This window comes from Protopterus annectens, chromosome 14.part0 (genome assembly GCF_019279795.1).
Source record: "Protopterus annectens isolate FY-2018-M chromosome 14.part0, PAN1.0, whole genome shotgun sequence".
NCBI lineage: Eukaryota > Metazoa > Chordata > Ceratodontiformes > Protopteridae > Protopterus > Protopterus annectens.
Window position 1 is genome coordinate 619,182,715 of NC_056748.1, and position 24,458 is coordinate 619,207,172.

General features: G+C 42.7%; 1 protein-coding gene across 4 annotated transcripts in view; it reads left to right on the forward strand.

The window, feature by feature from the left end:
- HERC4 (HECT and RLD domain containing E3 ubiquitin protein ligase 4) overlaps nt 1-24,458 on the forward strand; it is a 3,175,640-nt gene that overhangs the window by 286,257 nt on the left and 2,864,925 nt on the right. For all 4 annotated transcript variants that reach the window (XM_044056374.1, XM_044056377.1, XM_044056376.1 and 1 more), the window contains one exon: nt 14,230-14,321. In XM_044056374.1, the coding sequence (XP_043912309.1) occupies nt 14,230-14,321 (92 nt within the window). The remainder of the gene's footprint in view (nt 1-14,229; nt 14,322-24,458) is intronic.

A 24,458-nucleotide genomic window follows, 5' to 3' on the forward strand; every position in this document is an offset into this window, starting at 1 on the left:
CCCCTCGGATCTGGCTTGGCTATGTTCCACAGACTTTTAAGCTCCTCCCTAATACCTGTAATGCCTTGCATCCACCGAACTACCTCAGATCTTGTTTGCCACTCCAGTGAGTCAGGTGCGGATTTCATTTCTCAAGTGTGGGTTAACTATTTTTTATGGCCCTTGTTTCAGAATTGTAAATCTTTGTTTTGGTTTACTTCTTCCCTCTCGAGGTGTGTACACGTGTGCATGCGCGCGTGTGTGGGCGCGCAGCATCTGTTCCTTTTCTAAACAAAAAAAAAAGTAGACCAAGTTAGTTTATCTTAATCTTCGTGAATTCCTAAAATAGTTATCTTGTCTTTAGAGTTAGGATTACTTGCCTTGCAGAAGATAGAGTTCAGTAGTTTTTTTTACATATTTAATCTTACCTGTTCTTGACAGTTACTTTTGATTGGCTTTTTATATGTTATGGCAGACAAACCAGTTTTCTGCTTTAAATGCTGCTCTTCTTGTGGGTATAAAATCCCCAATCGGGATGTCTACAAGGACTCCATGTACTGCCTCTTTGCTGATCAGTTGAAAGCATAATTTTCCAGCTGGGCCACCTTTAATCCTAGGGCACTTGCAGACTAATAGTTAGTCTCAGGTGGCTTCTTCCCTTTTTGGCTTTGGAGGGTCGGATCCCTTCCCTGGCTTACTTCCTCTGCTTTTCCTGCTCCTAAGAAGTCTAAAAAGAGGTCCGGTCTCTCGTTGGACTCTTAATAACAAGAAGCCCAAGAGACCTGAGGTTTTGACTCTTTTGAATCCAAAGAAGCTACCTCCCTGATGGGATCCTTCAGCACCTACAAATCCAGGTTAAATCATTACCATTTCTTAAACACTTTCTTTGGCTCCAACTTCAGATCCTATTCCCCTTGGATCTGAGGATCTTGAAGCCCCCGGCTCTAACCTCCAAGTCAAAGCACTCCAGGCCCCCCTCATCGGCTTCTTCCAGGTCCTCAAGAAGTTGCTGTGAGGGAACATGGACAAGATATGAGGTTTCTTAGTGAGCAGATCCAGATTGAGGGTAGTCTCAGCTCCGTCCCCTATCATAGCTGTGAGCTACCCACTTCGCCCCATCAGGACTCCTTCTCTGAGCCAACACTCGTCTTCAGAGTCTCATTATTTGGGATTACTGTGCGTGGTGGCCTCTACTCAGAGGACTCTCCGTTCTTTAACACAGAACATGCCCTTGATTAGCCCTGTTCTGACTTTTTTGAAGTGGAGTGAGTCTTGGAGCTTTGGTGTCGGTGCCAGGTCCAGCCGACTGGGATCAACTCCCTCTCTTTCGAACCGTCCCTTCCCTTAGGCACTTTGGCACTTGACACCTCTGGTCCAATCCCTTCTGGAGTCTCTGGATCCAGAGAGAGTCCTGCCAGTTTTTCCTCAATAGGTTTTACTTGGGGGGGGGGGGGGGCTTCTCCTGGTCCTTTGGCTTTCCAGGTAGTGGAGAGGGTTTTTCCTAGGCTGGATATCTGACCACACAGGTTCCTCCAATCCACCCCCTGTAACCCTGTCATATCCAGACCTGGCTCTTTCTTATCCTGCCACAAGTGCTCTCCAAGATTTCCCTGTTCAGTAGGCATCCTTTTTTTTCATTTCCCCCAGAGTACCCATCTGAGTTAAGTCCCTTGGAAGAAGACGTGCGAAAGGAGGAACGTGGATTTGATTTTGGAGTCTTTAACCGAGGATACTGATTTCAGTGAGGGGGAAGAATCCCCCCCCCCAATCCCCACCTGAAGACTTCTTTTTCAAGGACATATTGGAGATCCTGAAGCAGAAAGGTGGGTGGTCTGCCCAATTTCCTTTCTCTGAGGAGTCTGTTCTCTTAGAGGTGTTTAGGACAGCCTCATCTACATCCTGGGTTACCCCCCGTCATATGCCTTGGTGGATTTAATGTCTTACTGAGCATGGAAGGAACTGGACACCATCAAGCCTTCACACGAGCAGCCCAATCAGTGTCCCCCCACAGACAGGAAACACTGGAGTAAGAGTCCCGTAGTCAAAGCTATCGTGGTGGCAGCAGCCGCAAAGAAAGAGCTGGTGAAAGAAATTGCTGATGTCCATCTGCCTTACAAGGAGTTTAGAGCCCTGGACAGGTTTGGGAAACACGTTTGTGCCTCAGCAACCTTTGCGCCTAGAACGTTATATAGTCTAGCTCATTTTACTGGGCTGCAGATGGACCTGATCAAAGAACTGTCAGTTTCTCTTAGTCCATGACGGAGGAAGAATTTAAGAAAGTTTCTCCTAAGCTGACCACTCTTTCATCTATCGCCATCTCATCGACGAGGTTAATCTCTTGTACCACAGAAGGCACTTTACAAGCAGCCGGCTCTTGACTCTCCCTAAGGAGACATGCCTGGATGAGGCTATGTGATTTTGCAGAGCCCTTTAAGGCATTGTTTGTCAGTGTCACTTACGATGGCACTTCTCTTGGGTCGGTCAGAGATTACCGCAGCGAGAAGGACGGGAAGACCCTTTCTGCTATTGGAATCAAGTTTTATCCCTTCCAGAGGCCCTTCTCCAGGAATTATGAAGGGGGAAATAAAATGTGGTTCCACAAGTTCAAAGGGCCATTCATGACCTGTGCTGAGAACCTTACTCTAGAGGCAGAGGGGAAGAGTTTGATGGTAGATGCCATCCTAGTTGCTGAGGGGGTCTGCAGAACCTGGGTTTTGAGAGTCCCTCCTGTTAAGTTCTACAAGTGCTGTTGAAGTGCTGGCCCGACTGTTCATCTCTGGAGGCGTTCTGGGGATGACTAGCTTTGCACCCTGAAGCTTGGACCTAATTGACTCAAAACTGTTGGGTGCTAAGTGTAATATCCAGAAGTTATTTTCCTTTTCCCTGTTACCCCCAAACTCCAAAAGCATGTATGATGTGCCACTCAGTCAATGGGAACAGGAAGCACAGGAAATCTAACAACTGTTGCAAAAAAAAAAAGTCATCCAGGAGGTTCCAACTGAGCGCAAAATATTCAGAACCTACTCCTGCTGCTTTTTGATGCTGAAAATGGTAGGGGACCTAAGACCCCATCCTGGAGCTGGGCAAGTTAAAGGAGTACAAAAGGAAGTCGAAGTTCAGAATGGTTACGGTTCAGTTCATTCTGCTGCTGTTGTACAAAGATGATTGAATGTGCTCGATAGATCTCAAGGACGTGTACTATCACATCAAATTAGGCACTCCAGGAGATACCTGCACTTCTGGCTGGGAGCCAAACACTACCAGTTCAGAGCACTACCCTTTGGGTTCACCACAGCTCCCCAGATGTTCACCAAATGCATGGAAGTGGTAGCTGCTCTTGAGGCTCACGGGATTCCAAGTGTTTCCATATTTAGATGGTTGGCTGCTGACTGCACCCACAAGGCATCAGCTAATTCAAGCCAGGGACTATTTACTCCAATTATTGCACTCCCTGGGCATCACTATAAACATGAACAAATACAACCTTCCTCCACTTTCCTAGGTATGCAGCTCAACACAAGGGAATCAGATAGCTTCCTTCACACCGAGTAGCCACTCTGAGGAATCTGATTCAGCAGTTGTTAAGCCAACACCCCCCATGGCTTGCTTGATCCTGCAAAGCCCTAGGTTACATGTCTGCAGCTATTCTGTTCCCTTAGCCTGTTTTTTCATGCAGTGGACATTAGCCACACAGTGGTCCATTCTGTCTCATCCCCTCACATCTGATTGACTCCCATAATCAGTTAGTGAATTCAGTCAAACAGTTATTCTAGGCAGACCGATTTTGAACAGCCCCCAATAGCTACCGTGACCACGGACGCTTCCCGGTTCGGTTGGAGTGGAGCATTGTATTGGGAAAGTGGTCTAAGGCACGTGGTTACCTTCTGAGACCAGGTCACGCATATCAGTGTTCTAGAGATGAGAGCAGTCCTAATGTTGCAAGCCTTTCAGGCCATTTTCCCCTTGAGGCCTGTTGTGGTACACACCAGCATGTCAGTTTTCTGGTACATCAGCAAGCAAGGAGGAACCCGTTCTTACCCTCTCCATGAGAGTGTGGGAGTGGGTGATCTTTTTGGACTGCCTTCTGATTTTAACACATATCCCAAGGAAAAACAGTGATCTGGTGGAAAGAGTCGGCAGATCGCTCCTGATTCCACACAAGTGGTCCCTCAAAAAAGCAGTAGCAAGCATGATCTTTAGTAGTTGAGGTCAATCTTGCTCTGACTCGTTTGCGTCACCACTCAACAAGTGCAGCTAGTTCGCTCTGATCCCTCTGGAGGAGTCCCTGAGGAATGCATGTCCACAGTTGGCCCCCTGAGTCTCCTGTATATTTACCCACCTCTCTTATCCCCAAATTTCTTCAGAAGGCAAGCGAGTTGAAGAGCTCTGTTATCCTCTTTGCCCCCTTTCAGGCCTCAACAGGTGTGGTTCCCCTTTCTGTGGTCTCATCTGAAATATCTTCCTTTGATTCTGGAGCTAAGTCAGGAACTCCTTTCTCACCCATTGGGAATAAAACATTTGAACCTTCGAGCCCTAAAATTGATTGGTTCCTCCACTTCCAACCCTAATGAAGCAGTCCAGGCTTAAGTTCCGGTTCAAAAAATTATTTTGACCTTACAAAAGGCGTCCACCAAAAAGGCTATAATAGTAAGTGGAAGAGATTTGTTATTTGGCCCACAAGCAGCAGCATCGACCCTTTTTCAGCACCAGTTTCAGATATGTTACAATTTTAGTACCCTTTTCGACGAAGGTGTTAGTTTATCCACTGTCAAGTTGAAGTTGTCTGCGATTTCCAGTTTTCATACAGTAAGTCAGTCATGTTCTCTGTTCATCTTTAGACTATAAAAATCCTTCATGAAAGGTGTCTTTATTAAGGCCGCTGATTAAGGATCCATCCCCCCGTGGGAACTCACTTTTGTGCTGCAGGCTTTAACACAGGGACCCTTTGAACCAGCAGCTAATTGTAACATGAAATTTCTGTCTTGAAGGCGGCCCTTTTGGTGGCTGTAACTTCTGCTAAGAGTATTTCCAAACTACATGCCCTATCTTCTAAACATCCTTACATTCTGTTTCATAAAGATAGTACCTTTGCTCACTAATCCATCCTTTATGCCTAAATTAGCTACCTGAGAACAGTATTAATCAATCCATCCACTTGTCAGTGCTCTTATCCAGTTTCCCTAACAAAGGGGAGTATGTTCTTCATTTTCTAGATGCTCATAGACAACTTTGTTTTTACCTACACAGGACCAAGCAACACAGGAAATCTGATCAGCTTTTTGTAGCGTTTTCCTCCAATAGACTTGGACAGGCGGTATCAAAAATAACCTTGGCAAAATGGATTTCCGACTGCATTTTCTTCATTTACTCATCCAAATGATTGGAATTACCTAAACCTCCACCATTTCACCAGAGCTGTGGCTACTTCCTCAGCCTTCTGTTCCAGAACTTTCATTGATGACCTTTGTACAGCAGCTTCATGGTTTAATAATTGCACTTTTGTATCGCATTACAAGTTGGATGTTTGATGGAGTAGGGTCTCCTTAGGCTCGATGGTGCTGTGGCATATTCTTCCGTGATGGCCACCCAGGGTTTACATATCTGGGGTCTCTGACCCTGTCGTGCAGAGGAGTGAAGGAAATGACATCAGATTTAAAGGTTATGTCTTACCATAACTCCGCATCTATGTTGTCTTCCTTCATTCATCATCACTTTCCACCCAGCTATTCCCCCCTCCTTTTGTTTCTTGAGGAACCTTGATGATGTAGGGACTGTTGAGTACAATGTCTGAACCTCTTCAGCCTAGACTGCTGGATGTTTGGAATTGGCAAACTCTATCGGATGTAGTTGGGTGGATGCAAGGCATTATGATCATGAAGGAGGAGCTTGGGAGTTTGAGCCAAGTCTGTGGAACGTGGCTGGATCGGATCTGAGACCCTGTCATGAGGATAAAGGAAGGAAGACAACACAGATGCCAAGTTATGGTAAGACATAACCATTTAATTAATTAATCAATTAATTAATCAGTTAATTAAACCGTTCTCATTCTGTTTATCTGGGTCTTACTTTTGCCTTTGATGAATGATTTTGAATGCTGAAATTACTAACAAACTTGTCTAAACATCACTTGGGTTGCAAATTGCCTGTCTGATCAAATGCACTCACTCAGGAGGAGTTACCTTCTCATCTAAAAGGTAAGTCACTAGTGATGTCCCTCAGGGCTCTGCAGTAGGCCCCGTCCTCTTCAGTCTATCAACATAAGAAAAAAGATAGCTAAGATTTATGCCTCTACAGGTTTCCCAATGGCTGTAAACTGTGTGTTCTTACTGTGTTGTTCTGGGTCACACATCCTCCAGAAGGGACTTGCCAGGACCAACGCATGGGAACAAGTATGTGGTGTGGATAACCACATGAACGGGAACTTTGCTCAAGTCTTTACAGATCTATGTATCTGTCAACAGTGAACTGTACTTTGATTGTCATGCATCAGTTACATTTAAGAAATTCTATCTTTGCAGTTGATTAGCAAGTGTATATCTTCCAGGTCTAAGCACGTCACAGCCCCACTCTTCTTCCATAGTCAGGTCAGTCGTAGAATACAGTGCACAGTTTGCATTGTACTGTTCCAGGCATCTTGCCCATCTAGGAAGATTGCAGTCTTTTCTAACTACACAGTCAAAGAATTAAGTTCACTACCTGCCTGAAGAAACTAAAATCCTTTTTTCTCTGCCTTGAAAAGGCTCCTGTTTTGTGATCCTTATTTCACATTTCAGTGAAAGATCCTATTCTAATAGACTACCTCGACAGAAATAGTAGGAATGCAAAAAAAAAAAAAAAGCCCTTGGCATTTATTGCAACATAAACAAAACTTTTGGAGAGAGAGGTTATTCATACAAAGAATTATTTTAATGTGGAGCAAGCCTCCTTCAATGTCAAGGATATGTACCCACATATTCACTTCTCCAGTGAGCAAAATGGCCGTCACAGAGCGGGATGGCAAATCCAACCAGTAACAACTCTGGGTTGCATGACTAGTCTCTGTTGTTTAGCTGCCTACTTATGAAAGCTTCTTTAAGGTAAAGTTGTAGGGATTTCTTTTAACTGACAGTAAAGAGGTAGTTGCAATTAATATTATGCATCTGGTGTGGGTCTGTGTGTGGAGAAAGTGTGATAATCACAGAAACACTATCTGAAATAATTTTTAAAAATGTAAGTTAAAAGTAACTTTACTGTATTAACAGATTTTTGTAAATAAAATTCCAGGTTACATTAAGAAATCATATCTACCTTATGTTTTGTAAAATTATCCTTAGTTTAAGAAGTTAAAGGTCTTTTTTTCATCTTGAACATAATGATGACTTTTGAAAGAAAAGCATGGCATGTTATTGTAACAAAGACAGAGATGCTGCATGCATTTTAAAGGCCTCTTTCGCTGCCACTTCTTGCTGATGTCGGCAAAATTGTGCAACTCAGTAACAGAAAATTAAATTGCTAACAGGAAATCAGCATGAAATATGATGATGTTTTGTTGTCCTATCTCTCCTTCATTCTTGCTGGTTGTGTTTGGAACCAAGTATCGGTTCCGACTCAGCCTATACTAAAGCTCAAGAGCTTCTACTGGCTCAAGGCAAATAACCCTTTCCCATCATGCTTAGGGGAGATTACCCAGATCTCGTTTGCCGCTAAACTAGATTGGCTGCTTCTTACTAGGCTCAGGCTAAGTGGAATCTTCTTTGCTAATTCTACTGCTACTTTCTGTTTTTTCCTTGTATAAAAACTGTGTGCTGTTGTGAAAATACGGTTTGCTTAGGGTTAGACCGTTGTGGTTAATCCATTTGTCTTTCGTTTTGGATTGTGTTGTTGCTGGCCGTCGCTTTCGCTAGGCATTTGGTTATTTGCCTATCCCATTATAGTCTGAAGTAAAATTTTTCTTCTCTCTCATCATAAAGCCTGTTTGAGTTAGAGGGTTTGTCCTTTTAGCCCATTTAAATTAGAGGGCTCCCTTTACGTTTTCTTTTCCCTTTTCTCTCAAGGAGTCATTGTTTAAGTTAGAGACATCTCCTCTGGCTAAAGGAGATTGTCGTTTAAGTTGGAGACTTCTCCTCTAGTCTTTTTCCCCTTTACTTCTGTGTGGTTGTTTATATGTACATGTGGGTGTGTGTATATGTGGGTGTGTGTGTATATATATATATATATATATATATATATATATATATATATATATATATATAGTCCCTTTTTCCCTACGTCTTTTGTGGTTGTTTATAAAAAGTAGTAGCTCTTGATATTTCATAGTAGTAGCCTTTGATAGTGTGTGTTTGCCTTTGTTGGTATAATGTCGAAGGATAATAAGGAAGCGAAGCAGTCAGGATTCAAAAAATGCGATTCTTGTAGCCAAAAGATGTCCTTGACAGACGGGCACACTAGCTGTGTGTGCTGTTTGGGTGCTGTACATTTACAGGATTCATGCTCGATTTGCCATGCTTTTAGCTCCAGGGTTTTACTGGAGAGAAAAAAACAAATTTAATAGTCAGGGGATTGTTGAAAGTTGCTTTTCTGAGACACTGGAAGGGAAACGGATGTCTCCAAAAGCTTTTCAATCTCCAAAATCGGACAAGTCTCATAAAAGAGCTTCTTTGGCTCCAGCCTCGGAGCCATTGAAGAAACAGGCTAAGGACAAATCTATGGACCCGAAAGCTTTTGGGCCAGAAAAGACAAATTCTTCAGCTCCTCCAGTTATAGTCTGAGCCAGTCCCCAGTTGTTGAGCCGGGCTCTTCAGTCTTGCAGTGACCTATTTTGCAGTCAGTGGCTGGAAGTATCAGGTCCTCGACCCCATCCTCTTGGTCCTCCAGGAGTCTGGTCAAGAGGCTGTTACGGACACTGGTGCTAGCCAAGATTCTTTTGAGGCCAGCCCAAAAGTAGTTGGAACCGACAACTGTCACTACCCCTTCTTTGATTCCTCCTGTGACCCGAGTGGCTGTAGAGCTGAACTGCTTGGATTTGATTGTAGTGGAACTGTCGGGCCTGAGACCTGCTCCAGGTTCTTCGGACCAGACTTCTGCTTTAACCTCTTCGGTGCCATAGTCTTTCGGGGGGGGTCTAGGAGCTGACGCTCCAGGGAGGAGAGTTGGGTCGGATTTTTTTCTGATCCAAATCTACCGCTTTGGGCATCGGTGCAGGTGAGCTTGGTGCCTACATCGGCCTCAAGAGCCCACCTCCTTGGTTCAGGGGCAGTCTCCTGGCTCTTCAGAGCCGGAAGCTCTCTTGGAGTGGGGTTGTGGTGCCTTCGAGGTCATAAGGAAAGTGCTGTCATCCCAGACAGCTCCACTCTCCGATCCAAACACTCTTCCCCCAAAAGTGATTGTCTGCTTGACACCCCCCCCCCCAAGCAGGGAGACCCCAAGTCCCATGATTTTCCATTGGATGAACTCATCTCTTCTGAAACCTCCCCCAGTTATCCCTCTAGAGAGGTCTCAGGAAAGAACTTGTAAGAGGAAACATCTAGACTCCCTTGATGAGTCTATCACTTCAGACACTGACCTAGAAGATTCAGAAGGGTCCCCATGGTCACTCTCTGAGGATCTGCCTTTTGCGGACATCCTAGAGATCCTTAGGCAGAGAGGTGGCTGGAAGCCCCTTAACCCTTGTGAGGATGAGTCCCGTGTACCTGGAGGCTTTTGGGTCTCGACCCCCCCCCCGCCACCTCTTGGGTGACGCTGCTTTTCGATCAACTCCTAAACATAGTTAGTCGAAAGGCGTGGGGCTCCCTGGAATCTGTGGAACCTGTTCCGAGGAGGCCAAACAAATTCATTACAGCACCATCTGATAAAGAATTTCTATCCATAGGTGTCCCAGTAGATGCTATGGTGGTGGCGGCAGCCACCAAAAAAGAATTATCTGAGACTTCCACTTCTGTCCATCCACCGAATAATCTCGTACGATCAACAGGTATGGAAAGCATATCTTTTAGTCAGCGGCTTTTACCCTTTGATCGCTGAACTACTTGACCCATTTCACTAGGCTTTACAGGGATCTCTTAAAGGAGCTAGTAGATATCCTTCAAGGTTCTACAGCAGTGGGGGTGTCATTGACCTCCCAGCTTTCCACCTTAAATTGCATAGTATACTCCTCCATGCAGCTTGTATCCTATGGGGCCGATGGAGCGAGTAGGGCAGTAGGTACAGGAATCTCCTTGAGGCATTTCCTGGATGCGCTTATGCGACTTTGCTGAGCCCTTTAAGTCTTCTTTTATTAACACCCCTTTTGATGGCTCGTCCTTCTTAGGGCCAAAAGTGAGAGAGACTCTAACCAGGTGCGAAGAAGACGGTAAAAATCTCTGCCGTTGGAGTCCGTTTTTCCCTTTTTACTAGGCCTTCTCCCAAAGGCCAGAAGGGTTAGAAGATGTGGTTCCGTAAAACCCAAAGAGCTTGTCCAGGTGCCATGTGGTCAATTTTTCCCCAGGGGCACAGGGGGAAATAACAATGGAAGATGCCGACCATCCGACAGAGGGGGTCTGCAAAACCAAGGTGACAGAGATGCGTTCCTTGGTAGCTCTTACCAGCTCTCATGAAAGGAGGCTTGTCTGTCCACCCCTGGAGGCAGTTTGGGGTCGCTTGTCATTGCACCCAAATGCCTAGCTAGGTATAACAAATGACAAATGGGTGCAGGTGATCATATCCAGAGGTTTACATACCCTTTTCCTCTCCCCTTTTAGGAAAAAAGTCTGTCCCAGATGTTCCACCCACTCAAAGGGATCAAGCAACCATAGAAGTACAAAGGTTGCTAGAAAGAGTCATCCAAAACGTCCCCGCAGACCAAATTGGATTTGGAACTTACTAAAGGTTCTTTTTAGTTCCAAGAAAGACAGGGGACTGGAGGCCCGTTTTGTATCTCAGCAGACTAAACAAGTCCGTCAAGAAATGGAAGTTCCGGATGGTAACACTGCAGTCATTACTCCCCTTTTTGGGGAACGACAATTGGATGTGCTCAGTAGACCTCCAGGATGCATACTACCATATAGAAATGGACAGGCGATCCCAGTGTCACTTGCGTTTTCGGCTGGGAGCCAGTCATTACCAATTACGAGCTCTGCCCTTTAGTCTCACTACGGCCCTTAGAGTGTTCATCAAATGTATAGCAGTAGTCATGGCTCACCTGAGACATCTGGGATTCTGGGTGTTTCCGTACTTGGACCACTGGCTCCTAACCACCACCACTGAGCATCTACTCATCAGGCCAAGAGACACCACCATCCAACTCTGCTCTCAACTAGGCATCATGATAAATTTTGAAAAGTCTGCCTTGTTGCCATCACAGAATATTGTTTTTGTAGGAGCAGACTTAAACACAAGAGAGATGATAGCCAGGATTCAGACTCTACGTCAACAAGTAAAAAGCTTATTGACAAAAGAGGAAAGTTGGTTCTTCAGGTCTTTGTTACCATGGTGGCAGTGATAACCTTAGTACCTCTTGCACGTCTGCATACGAGACTTCTACAGTGGTTGCTTTTCACCCAGTGGTCCATGCAGGAGCTGCCCATGTCGCACAAGATTATCTTAATGGAATCTTGCAAGAAGGATCTACACTGGTGGCTTCATTCTACTCTGGTAATTCTGGGCAGACCATTCATTTCCCCCTTAACCAATAGCTGTAGCAACCAAGGATGCTTTCCAGATTGGGTGGGGGGGCATTGTCTGGGGAAGACTGTCCAAGGAATCTAGCAGGACAATGAGAACGGTGCTGTTGGTGTTTTCACCACGTCCATGAATGCCAAATGCAGCAGCTACTTTGCCCTGATCCCCCCCCTCTGGGGAAGTCACCAAGCAATGCACTTGTACACGATTGGCTCCCAGGCCTCCTTTACACCTTCCCTCCTTTTCCCTTGATCCCCAAAGTCCTCCAGAAAGTCAGTATGCTGGGAAGCAAGTTGATATTCATTGCCCCCTACTGGCCTCATCAAATTTGGTTCCCCTTCTTATGGCCCTATTTTTAAGAGGGTCTGTGGATTCTGGACCCAGTTCCGGACCACTTGACACATCCGTCGGGAACGCTCAATCTCTTCATAAAAACCCTCAAACTGACAGCTTGGCCACTGCACTTCCACTCCTAGCCAGGCTTCTGGATGTTTCTCCTGCTGTGAGACACATTCTATTCTCATCCCATAAGACAACAATTAAAAAGCTTTATGCTAGCAAATGGAAAAGGTTTTCGTGTTGGGCTATCAACAAATGAATTGACCCGTTCATGGCCCATGTGACTGCTATTTTAGACTTTTTAGCAAAACTTTTCAATGAAGGTGTAGCAGCAGCTACTATGAGTTCAATTGGCTACTGGAGATGGGATTCAAAGTTGTCCCATACACTGTGTAAGGCCTTTTTGAGAGGTACCTTTTTTTTGTTAAGGCCTTCATTAAAAGAACCAGCATCACCTTGGGACCTTAACTTACTATTGTCTACTCTAATGAACCAGCTTTATCTTGTCATCTGAAATTCCTAACCTAGAAAACAGTGTTTTTGGTAGCCATCACATCAGATAGGCTGGTATCAGAACTCCAAGTACTGTCTATACGCCCACTGTACTTTGTCTTTCATAAAGTTAGAGTTTCCTTGAGAACTAATCAGTCATTCTTACCCAAAGTTTGCTCCAAGACAAATCTCAATCAATCTATTGATCTCCATGTTTTCTTCCCAAATAATGGCAACAAGGCAGAATATAAACTCCACCAATTGGATGTACACAGGCATTTACGTTTCTACCCGGACAGGACAAAAGAACTCAGAAAAGCTGATCAACTGTTTCCTTTTTGGATAAAAAGAGGGTGCCCTAATATCAGAAGTTACTCTGTCAAAGTGGCGTACTGATATTACCTATGCATACACTTCCCAAAATAGACAGTTGCTTGGGAAAATAAAAAAAAGGTCACCCAACAAGAGCCATCACAACCTGGGCTGCTTTTCAGACTTGGCTACCTATGGATTCAATTTGTGTTGCAGTGACGTGGGTTAAAACTCGTACCTTCATCACTCATTACAAAGTACACTTGGCCTGCCAGAACAGGGCCTCTTTTGGATCCACTATTCTGAGTAAGTTTGTTCCACTAAGCCACCCAAGAAGAAAGGTGCTGGGGACGCTCTGCCAACCTGCAAGAACGAAGGCAAGATAGGACAACATAACACAAACAAGTTATGCACTCACCATAGCGTTCCATTTTTTTGTCCATCTCGCCTTCATTCTTGAGTCCCACCTTCCTTCCCCCCAACCTTCGCTCCTGGAGGATCGAGAGGTCTTTGCTGGATTTGGAACTCACGTTCTCAGATTTCCTTCTTAGTCCTAAGGAGCACGTGTTTGTATATACTATTGTATGTGTATTAGTTACTTTTAGTTTTTTGCAAACAAGATCTGGGTAATTTCCCTAAGCATGATGGGATAGGGTTTTTTGAGTCGAGCCAGTAGAAACTCTTAAGCTTTAGTGTAGGCAGAGTTGGAACCGTTACTCAGTTCCAAACCCAACTAGCAAGAATGAAGGCAAGGTGGACAACAAACATTGAACGTTATGGTGAGTACATAACGTCTATTTTCAGATTTGCCAGAAAAATAAACAGTTCTTTCTTTAATATTTTTATTCCAAGGTCAGAGAAAAAGTACTACTTTTATTTACAAGAAAAATAGTATCCCTTTTTCTATAGGGTGGTATATCCTCCAAGTTAAAAACTGTGGTTAAATGTGCTGTTCAGCACTGACACTAACATCTGACTAAATATCTGTTTATAAATTGTAGAATTCGAGTTTTGTCAGTGTCATGTCAGCTAAAATTTTCATAGCCAACTAACATCTTGTTGTACATGTATGCCTATTAATATTCTTCTAAGAACTTTGTTAAATTAAATGTAGCAGACCTTAAAAATAGTAATATTGCAAAAAGCAGCACAACTGTGAAGTGTCATTTCTGTGGCTTTGAGTTAAAATGAGCATAATCATTATATTTACTTTATTTAAATTGCAATTTTAGTATGTGGTTCAAGAAAATTTAGAAACTGCTTTGTGATAGAGCAATGTGCTCTGAACGTTAAGTTGTTTTGTACATTAATTTATATGAGTACCAATCTGCGCAGTGATCTTTGGGAAGGTGTTTGTGAGGACTTGGCTCTACTTTGCATTTATGATATGAATAATAAAATGAAATTGATTAGCTGATTTTAGCAGTTTTGTAATTATTTTTAATTAAACTTGGTTGATCTGTTTTTCAATAGACAGGTATGTTCCTGCCTTGTTGAAATCTCTTCGGTCACAAAAAGTTGTTTACATTTGTTGTGGAGAAGATCATACAGCTGCTCTTACAAAGGTACTTTTTTCATGTTTTAACTGTTGGGTTAGAGTGGGCTTTCTTGTCTCAGTAGTTCCAATTCATTTGTTAGGTCATTTCTTTATATTCTCATTTTGCTTTATTGTCTAACTTTTTAATAGTTTTATGCTTAATCTTAGATGTACACAGTTGTATATTGATTAGTAATAAGTGAGTAAAACATTTTAGTTTGTCTTAAAACGAGAATAAGGGGTTACTTGACTACAGAAATGTTGATGTTCTGGGGGAATTCGGTCTTTGCTGATTTTAAAGGCTTGAGCAGTTTACACATGCTGCTTGATCAGCTTTTCCCAAGCTACTCTTGCAGTTCATCCTACACATAATTACGCAAATCTTTTTCATCTGCAATTTCTTCCTGGTTCTAAATACATTCAGTTAGATTCCAAATAACTACAGCCTACTTTCAGGGAAAAAAAATCTGATTGGCTGTGTTCTGTTTGATTCTGTAAGTATTTGTTGGTGACCTCCTGTGCTCTTCTGTTTAGTGTCTTCTGTTAACCTGAGACTGTTTTTGGATAGTTTTGCACCTTATGTTAACCAGTACAATGTTATCCACTGAAGGCTGAGGCTTCCCCTCCAATCTTGTCTTAGAACTTCATCATGGTAAATGTTACCTTATTGTCACAGTACCTGCTGAGCCTTGTGATATTTTTGCTAACTTTAAGAAAGCCACTTTAAGGATATGAAACACACAGCCTTGTGCCTTTTTGTTTGCTGGAAGTCTTGATTCTCACTCTTGATTCTGTGATTGCTCTGATCAGGTTTGTGGGTGGGGCTTCGTCCCCTTAGACTTGTCTTCTAGATTTCTGGTGAAACCTTTTTTGTCTAGGTCTTTTCATTCTTTTACAAAGGTGTACTTTATCATGTTGACCAAGTCTGTTATAACACCATTAAAGCCATGTATGCTATATTTATGTGAAGTAGAATAAGGCCTAGCCCTATAGCTAGTGGTATCGAAAATAATTGGGTGTTGGAATAATTGTAGGCATGTTTGATTCTTTGGCATACGACCAAAAGATCGCAGTCTTCAGGTCACCTTGCTTCTCCATCTTTCAGAGATGCTGGAGAATTTTATAACAAGATCTGCTGTGTCTGCTTCATTTGTGCATACTTAGGCTTCAGGGTCTTTTTGCTTCCCCTTTCAGTCATGAGATCTCTTGCTGTTTCGTCATTGTGGTCATGTGGAGCTTGCCAAGGCCATTGTGGAGCTTCAACATAAGTCTCTGCTGCTGTTCTCTCCTGATCTCTACAGAAGTGTGAAGCTGGGTCTGGTATGCACACTAATTTCATGACTGATCCTAATGATTTAATGGGTTCTGTACATCTGGTAACAGTACTCCTCTAGTGAGCAGAGTTTTTCCACTGCAGCTCTTCTGGCACTGACCTGACTGACATAAGTGCCTTCTCTGGTCTTCCTGTGTTCCACATTTGTTCTGTGCAGCCTAGGGGTTGTGGTGGCATTGGCTTCACTGATGCATGCATGGTTATCAAACACTAGTGCAGCCTTTTTGGACTTCATTGACTCCAATAAACCCTGCTGTGGTTGCTCCAGAGTCTGCTTGATCTCCTGCTCTCTGGACATTGGGTCCAGAGTCTGCCTACTTGGCTTTGAGTAGGCTAGCTTGGGTTGGATATTCATGCTCACCGCTTCACTGTTTTATTGAAGACCCCTTTGATTCTTTGGCAGAGTATTAAAGGACCTCAAACTTCAGGTCATCTAGCTTCTGAATGGCTCTTTTCCTGTACTAATGCTGAGGATTCTGTGGACATTCCAAGGAAGGTGACCAGAAAGTCTCCTCCACTAGATCCTACTATGGACCATGAAAATTTAGGGATATTGCTTCACCTTGAGGACCCTAAAGTTCAGTGGATTCTTGCAAATGATGGATGAGGGAGGGAATTGGCCTTCATAGGGCCTCTAGACAAGCCTGTAGGCTGCCTGCCTGTCCCATCTGTTTCTTTCATGGATGGTCCCTCCCTTGTTTGTTATTTTAGGAAATGTAATGAATATTGATTAGTGTAGTCCACACACTTTAGCCTCATTTACCGTAAAATTGAACAGGATTTGTAGACTTTGCCAGACAATGCTGTTTGAGCGAAAAGATTTATACCACATGTAAATTTCTCTGCTGTTCTCTTTGGAGGAAATTCCACTCAGTCTCAGTCTCTTTACCCCCCCCCCCCAATGTTTTACTGTCTTTGCTGAGAATGGCCAGACTGCCATGTATGTGCACTTTGGGAGATTTTATTTCGAACTGCGGCTGACCAAGATGTCCGTGCCCTAAAGGAGAAAGGACAGTCCCTTTCATCTGCTGGAATCTCGTTTCATTCAAGTTAGCATTCTTTGCTAGCCTTTCTGGCATATTTTGCAGAGTTGCAGAGTCTACAGCAACAAGGCTGCACTGGATAGAGTCATTCTTCTGCTAGAAATATTTTTGACCTGAAGTGCATGTTCTCATCCTTCTCAGGGATCTTGAAGTTCTTCTAAAGATGGATTTTTTTGAAAATTTTGGGAAATTACCTTTTATTTCTGCTAAAGGTACTAATCAGGCTAGTATAGTTTAGGGATATTGGAGTGGCTTGCATTTAATGGAGCCGATAGTTTACTTTTCTCACTCACTACTAAGCTAGCCATGTGAATTAAACCCAGAAGTCAACTGTAATTACTGTTGTTGTTCACCTTATTCCTAGTTACTTGGTGTTGGCTAATTTTAATAGATAAGAACACTTCCAAAAATTTCTCTGGATTTAAGAAATGTGGAAAGTGCTGCCCCAAGATTCCTCCCCAGGACACCACGTACAAACTGTGATGTCCTTCTATTCAGCAGTTGAAGTATTCTTTACATGAGGGTGTTGCATGCCCAGGTGACCTGATGTCTGCCAGTATAACAAAGTCATTTACTACTGTAAGGTACGTCCTACGTAGGTAGCTATCAGATGTAGGCCATAAAGGTGATGTACGCACACACCATCCTCAGAACTTCTTTGCCACCAGTTGGATCGCCAGTCCTGGACATCACTCTGCTGCTGGAATAGTTTCTTCTAAAGATAAGTGCCCTGTTGGGGAGCCCTTTTGTGCCTTTTGCTTCTGTACCCTTTTTTTTCCTTGAGTTAATGTCATCCAAGAAAGGGAAGTGTGATTGTGGAATGCATATTCCACCCAAAGATAGTCACTCTCAATGTCTTTTTGTCTTGGGCCCCACCACAACCATAAGAGTTGTTCTAGCTGCGAGTTGCTCATCCTCAAGACTCTTTGGAGGCAGACTTTCCTCCTCGCAATATATTTAGAAAACCAGCGCTTGAAAGTTCTTGCCAAACAATGCAGTGGAGGGTTCCTCTGGCCCGGCGACCAAACCAAGCCTACCTTGAAGCGGAAGGCCAAAAAGGCCTAGGCCCGAGGGTTAAGCTGTGCCTATCCTAGAGGACGTGTCTCCCAAGGCGCATGATAGCCCTGAGATGTGGTCTGCTACAGATTCTCAGGCTGAGCCCGTTTTACAGGCACCTTGGACCCAGATGCCAGCACATCCAGAGTGGCCTCACAGACGTCTGGTACAGACGTCCAGTGGGAATCCAGACTCATTTTGTCAGGAGGCCCTAGGGGAATCGCACAAATCTTAGTGAGGGAAGAAGTCCGTTCAGACATACTTGGGGGAATGTCCATTCCCCCAACCTTACACTGGATGGATGTCCATGCTAAGAAAAAACAAAAAATAAAGCATCCATAACGTCCTCCAGACCCCCCAGAAAGAGTGGCAATAGTTTGGCCAAGGATTATTCACAGCCTTAATATCCTTGAGGCCTACTGCTGGATCCTATGCTCCTCCCCTCTTCTGGCCTCCCTCACCCCAAAAAAGGGTCAGACAACAGCCTGCTTCACAGGATGAACTTCGTCAGATGATGACAGTGACTTTCTAGCCTACTCATCTCAAATTCCCTTACCATTAGACTATGCTTTCCCTGAGAGAGTAATGGGACTGACTCACCTATGGAGGAAATTTAATTTGGGGAAACCCTTTTAAAAATGAGGGACCAGTTCAAGTGGGACAGCACTCAAATTTCAGATATTTAAAAGAGGTACTACAAACCCCTTCCAGGTGGAAACCCCCAGCCCTTCAGTGCCACCAGTTATTCCTGCCTTTCTGGATGCCTTTACTTTCACATCCATACATCCTGACTCTCTGCCTCCGACCTCTAAGAAGCCGGACAGATACTACAAAGACCCTTAAGACAGCATCTTCTTTAAAGCCCCTGTTGCTGACCCTTCAGTTATCTCTGTGGCCTCAGACAAAGCTTTGAAGTCCCTTTCTTCCACTTCTCTCCTACTCTCTGACAAAGACAAGTAGCCATCTAGAGAGATTGGGAAATTAAATATGCAGTTCGGGTGTCCTAGCCTTTTGGGCTTTGAACTACCAAACTCTTATGACCAAGTATTCCCTGGAACTTATGTCACAACTGTCTAAAATTGTTTCTGATATGCCTGATTCAGAAAACAAGGCCTTGGCCTCTTCCCTAATTGCTGCATCCTTCCAGATGGTCTTATCACTTAACAAAATGCAGCTGTGATGCTGTTGAGGCTATCTCCAGGCCTGTTGCCTCCACCTCCGTGTTGAGAAGATTTGCATGGTTAAGGCTTCATCCCCTTCCTGAGGACATTAAGGTGAAGCTCATGGATGCTCACCTTGACAATTCTGCATTTAGTAAGATCTCAGCTGATCTCTTCAAATCACTGCAGGAAAAAAGCAGAGAGTTGAAAGAACTCAAGCACATCCTGATTTCACCAATCCCCAAGATCCACAGGAACTACACTTCCAAACAGGTATTCGTCCGCAGGCAAACCTGGTCCCTCCCAAACTAAGTCCTCCAAGGGGAACAGAAAAGCTAATCACTTTTCAGCTTACTCCTCTCCCCACCAGCATAAGCAGCCTTTTCCTGACAGCAGGTTCTTCTCGACTTTTCAGGACTTCCTTGCACTACTACCCCTGTTTCCCTCCGCCTGTCCCTTCCAGCCTGGTGATCCATCACACAAGATGCCTAGGTGTTGAACATAATAAAAACATGGATAATTCATGGCATGGCACACCTTGCCTCCCTTGTGAGGTATCTCACAACCACATGCAGAACAGGTACCCCTTTTTCGCCCAAGTGTTGTCGGACTTTATAGAACAGGGAACCATATAACCAGTGCCCACACATCAAAAAGGAAGAGGCTTCTACTCCTGCATGTTAGTTCCCAGAAAGGAAGGCCACTGGAGACTCATCCTAGATCTCTCCTTTCTCAATACCTTCCTAAAGGTGCCCTCCTTCAAAATACTTGCTCTTCAGACTCTGTTTCCCTTAATCCTCCCATGGGCCTTTCTGGCATCCATAAACATCAGACGCTTAGCTGCATATTCCCATTCATCCCAGGTTCAGGAAATTTCTTTGTTTCTCTGTGCCTCCATTTTTGCGAATCTAGTTTTATTGGAATGGGAAAGAAGTCACGTTTTTAGTAGTAGGTTTTTTGAAAACATCAAGTTATACATCCTGTTTTTGGACGATATTTTTGTTTTATGGAAAGCAACCATCTCAGAAATAGAAGAATTTGTATTGTATTTGAATGGTACTAGTACATTTTTGAAGTTTACACGTTATTTTAGCCAACAAGGTATTTCCTATTTGGATACTTATATTTCACCTTCTGATGTTGGGTTTAAATCTAATATATATTGAAAACCGGTATACATTCATTTGTTTGAAAGGAGATTGTACGATTCACCAAAGTGCGAACGTACAACCTCCAGATGTCTGAAATGCCGAGTGACAATGGTTCAACTTCCAGTGAGCGAATGCACATTAGCATTCGTTCATTGGAAGTCGGCATTTCAGGTGCAGATCGCACTATAGCAGGGATCGGGAAAAACACTTTACCTCACTGTAGTGCGGTCTCTGAGTTTGTATATTAAAGTGGGGGGGGGGTGAGGTTTGCCCCCCTGCATAACCATGTTTGGAGATGCTTCGATTTCAAAAATGGTTGAATCTGGTTTTTCAGATTACAATTTTTGAAACCTTGTTCCGTTCACAATTGTTTGTTTTGGCATTTAAAGTCGCACAGTAGTGCAAATGCACAAATGTCTTTCAAACAAATGAATGTATACCCGAAAACCAACATTCAGTAGCTCCTGTTTGGAATATTCAAGCTGCCATCCCCTTTGCCAGAAAAAAAGTATACTTGAAGGGCAAGTGTGTAAGGGCAGCAAGGATAACTTCTACATATGAAGATGTTGTTAAAGAGTTAGAATTAGTGAGGGGTATGATTTTGGAAAGGGGATACCCTGTTATGTTTGTAAAGGATGTGAATGATTGTTTTGTCCCAATGAGGAAGAATGTATAAACCCTTATTAGGTATAAGGTTGGAGTCACCAGTAGATAAACAGGTAATGATTTTGTAGAGCTTTATTACTTGAATATAGTCCATATGTGAAGGAAATAAAAAAGATTTTTTACAAGGAATTGGAATGTACTGTGAAGTAATGCAGAGATTTTTAACCTTTTGGGTGATTAACCTAGTTTTGTGTACAAAATGGGTTAACTTTAAAAAAAAAAAATTTGAATTTGCAAGGTATGTTTTAAGTATTAACAAAAAGATGCAAGATAGTGCTTATAAATGTGGTTCTTGTAGCCAGTGTTCTTTTATTTTGGATGAGGCGACTTTAACACTGGACAGTATTATAAAGACTAAAAGGGTCTACATTGGGCGCTCGAACTTTTAAAAGTTCAAGTGTCTGTCATATGGTCGACACTATATGATCGAACTTTTAAAAGTTCGAACATCCAAAAAAAAAAATAAAGTACAAAAATAACCTACTTGAACGTGTTAAGCAGGGGGGGCAATACTCCTTGCAAACCCCCATGTGGGGGGGCTGTGCCCCCCCCACTTCCTGCTCTTTAAATATACCAACACCAAGATCGCACTACAGTGCAGAAAGGGGAAATCTTCCCATTCCACACTGTACAGAGATCTCCGTTAAAATGTTCAAACTTTCAAAAGTTCGATCATATGGTGCCGACCACATGACACACTAACTTTTGAAAGTTCGAGCATCCAATATAGACCTGAACTAAAATTTATTTCAGAAGTGGTAATTGTACGAAGCAGGTTATTATTTGGCTAAATGCGTGGGATGTCCGGCTTTCTATGTAGGAAAAACAGAGTCCTTAAATAGGATATATGAGCATATGTAACAAAGAAATGAAACGGTAACAATGCCTTGTTTAGACACCTCAATGCCTTGTTTAGACACCTGTCATGTAGTTTGAACTGTTATACTTTCAAATTAGCTATTTTGGATAAGTTTAATATTAATCCGAGGGGTAGTAATGTTGAAACACTGTTGGAAGAAAAAGTGAGGTGGCAGTTGTTGCTTAATGCCACAAGCCCCCCCCCCCAGGAATAAATGATGATATTCCCCTTCAACCAGTTCTAAAACGTAGAACTTTGTTTCGTGAATATTTATGGTTTTATTGCATTTCTTATTTCATAATGGACATACATTATTATTTTATAGAATATTCTCCATGTGTTTTTAATGTTTTTACAATTTTTTTTTTACTCTAGTTTAGAATTTATTGGCTTTTTAAATTGTTTTATACATTGTTTTTACACTTGCTTATGTATGTTGTATTTTGATGCTTGACCTTTAAATGTAACAATCGATTGTAATTGATTAATGGTTATGTTATTTAGGTGTATACAAAGGTTCTCCCTTGAGAGTTTCTTTTATATTCTGATGAAGTCCAAGCTATTTTGGATGAAAGCGCTCAATCTAGATAAAATTTTCCACCTAAGTGACTAAGTGTTTTAAGTCCTGATTTTATTGACTGGAGAGAACTTTTGTTAGCTGCTGCGAACACTACTTTTCTTATTACTTTCAGTTCTTGGCCTTGCCTTTTGGTCTTTTTACAGTCCCAATAGTGTTCCCAAAATGCTTAGCCCCAGTAGTCTAATTCTGCAGACTCCAAGGCATTCAAGTATTTCCCTAACTGGATGACCTGTTCCAAGTAAACACCCCAGAGGAACTGCATAACAACCTCCACTCAGCGATTCATCCTACAGCAACCAGGATTCACAGTCACCTTCAAAAAAATCTGCCCTCACCCCATCCCAAGATTTTGAAAAGCTCCAGGTTTAAATTCACAGGAAAAAAATTCACAAATATTACAGGGAATGAGAGTTATACAGTAAAAGAAAATAAAAGCAGTATAAAATATAAATTATGCAATATAGGTAAAGGTGTGATATGTAAAAACTGTTAATCAAGGTAATAGTGCAGGCTGTCAGCTCATTTAACAAATGCCTGCAAGGTCTCGTGTTTAATTATTTTACAGTTTGAGCTCCAGGTTTAGCATACAATTCAGGAGTTGCTTAAAGTGTGGGAGTGATATTGTATATGTAAATGCAGAGGTAGAATACAATCTGTAAGGGGAAGAGATGGAGAAAGTGAATAGTAAAAGGTGAGGTGAAAGGAGAAGTTGAGAGGTAAGAGTTTATAGGATTCAGCAAGAAAATGAGGTATTTTTTGCAGGGGCTAGAGATGGGCAGATTAGGGACAGTTGTAGATTAGTGCAGTGGATGTACTGTGACCTGGGCAGAACTCGTGTTGTGTTGGGGAGAGGATCTTGTTTTTCAGGAGATAGTCTAAAAGCTGTTTTTGGACACATTTTTCAAGGATTTTGGTGATGGGGAAAGTATAGCAATAGGTCAGAAGTTACAGATATCACTTGAGGGGCCTCCTTTCTATAGAGGAAGAATGATGGCTTTTTTTCCAAAAAGAAGGGACAATAGGATTCTTGGACTGACCTGTTAATCAGAATGCTAATGGGGAAGGCCACTGCGTCAGCAGCTATTCTAAGAAACTTGGCTGGAATGTTGTCGGCTGAATTAGAGCAAGGTTTTAATTTCAAAAGGAGTTTTTTGATAAATGTGGTGGGGATGGGAGAGGTTAAATTCTGGGTAGAGGTATGTCCAGAGCTGTTAGGAGTTTGGGTGTTAATGCATGAAGTTGCAAGATGTGTAGAATGTATGGTATAATTGGAGTTCTGAGGACTAGAAAGTTCTGGGGAAGAATGAGAAGGAATAGAATTATATGTAAGATGTGTGGAAAAGGCATCAGTATTACTGGGAATAGTGTCAGTGAAGTAGGAATTAAAGTTGTTGGGTATTTGTTCAGAAGGCATGTCAGAGTGTGTGCAGGGAAAAGATTATTGATGGAGGACCAGAACGTTTTGGAGTTGTTTTTCTGATTGTTTGCTGGCTATAGAAGTACTGCTGTTTGTCTTTAGTAATAACATTTATAGCTTGGTTTCAGAGCTGTTTATAATGAATGAGGTCGGATGGAGTTTTAGATTTAAGCCAAGTTTTCCACACTTTATCTCTAGAAGTCATTATTTGTTTAGTAGGTTTTGATAATGAATTGGGCATTGTTGCTTTTGATTCTTTTTGTTCTGGTAGGAGCTAGACTTTGCAGTATATTTAGAAAGGTGTTACTGAAATAAAGTAAAGCATCATTTAATGGGAGGGTTTTGAGACTGTTCCAGTTTAGACTTGACAGGATGCCCAGCAAAGAGGTGGATGGATTGTGTGAAAGATAGCGGCAGTCAGGCATGAGTGTTGAAGGCAGGAGTGTAACACTGAATCGAGCGAGTTGGTGAAAGTTAACATGATACCCCGACCCCATGAAGAAAAATGGGGAAAAAGGGGGTTGAGTATGATGAGGATGCTGTTAAATGTGGTGGGGTTAAATTTTGAGAGATTTTTGACAAGTTTAATATTATGAACTTTAGTGATGGCAGTAAGATCATGTCTTTCTGGGGTGCAGATTCCAAATGGACAGAATGATAGTGTCTCCTGCACTTCAAAAGACAGGAGCTCTGCCAGACCTTTTCAGACATCTTTTCGCTGCACCTCTTGTCAACAAGGCAGTTTCTCAGGATCCTAGGACTGATGGCTTTCACCATACCTATGTTGCCTTCTGTATGGCTTCATATGAGTAACTTTTACTAGTTCCTGAAGGCATTGTGGGCACATGCCCACCCTCTGGAATTTCAGATCTCTCTCCTACTTTGCTTAAAGGAGCTTCT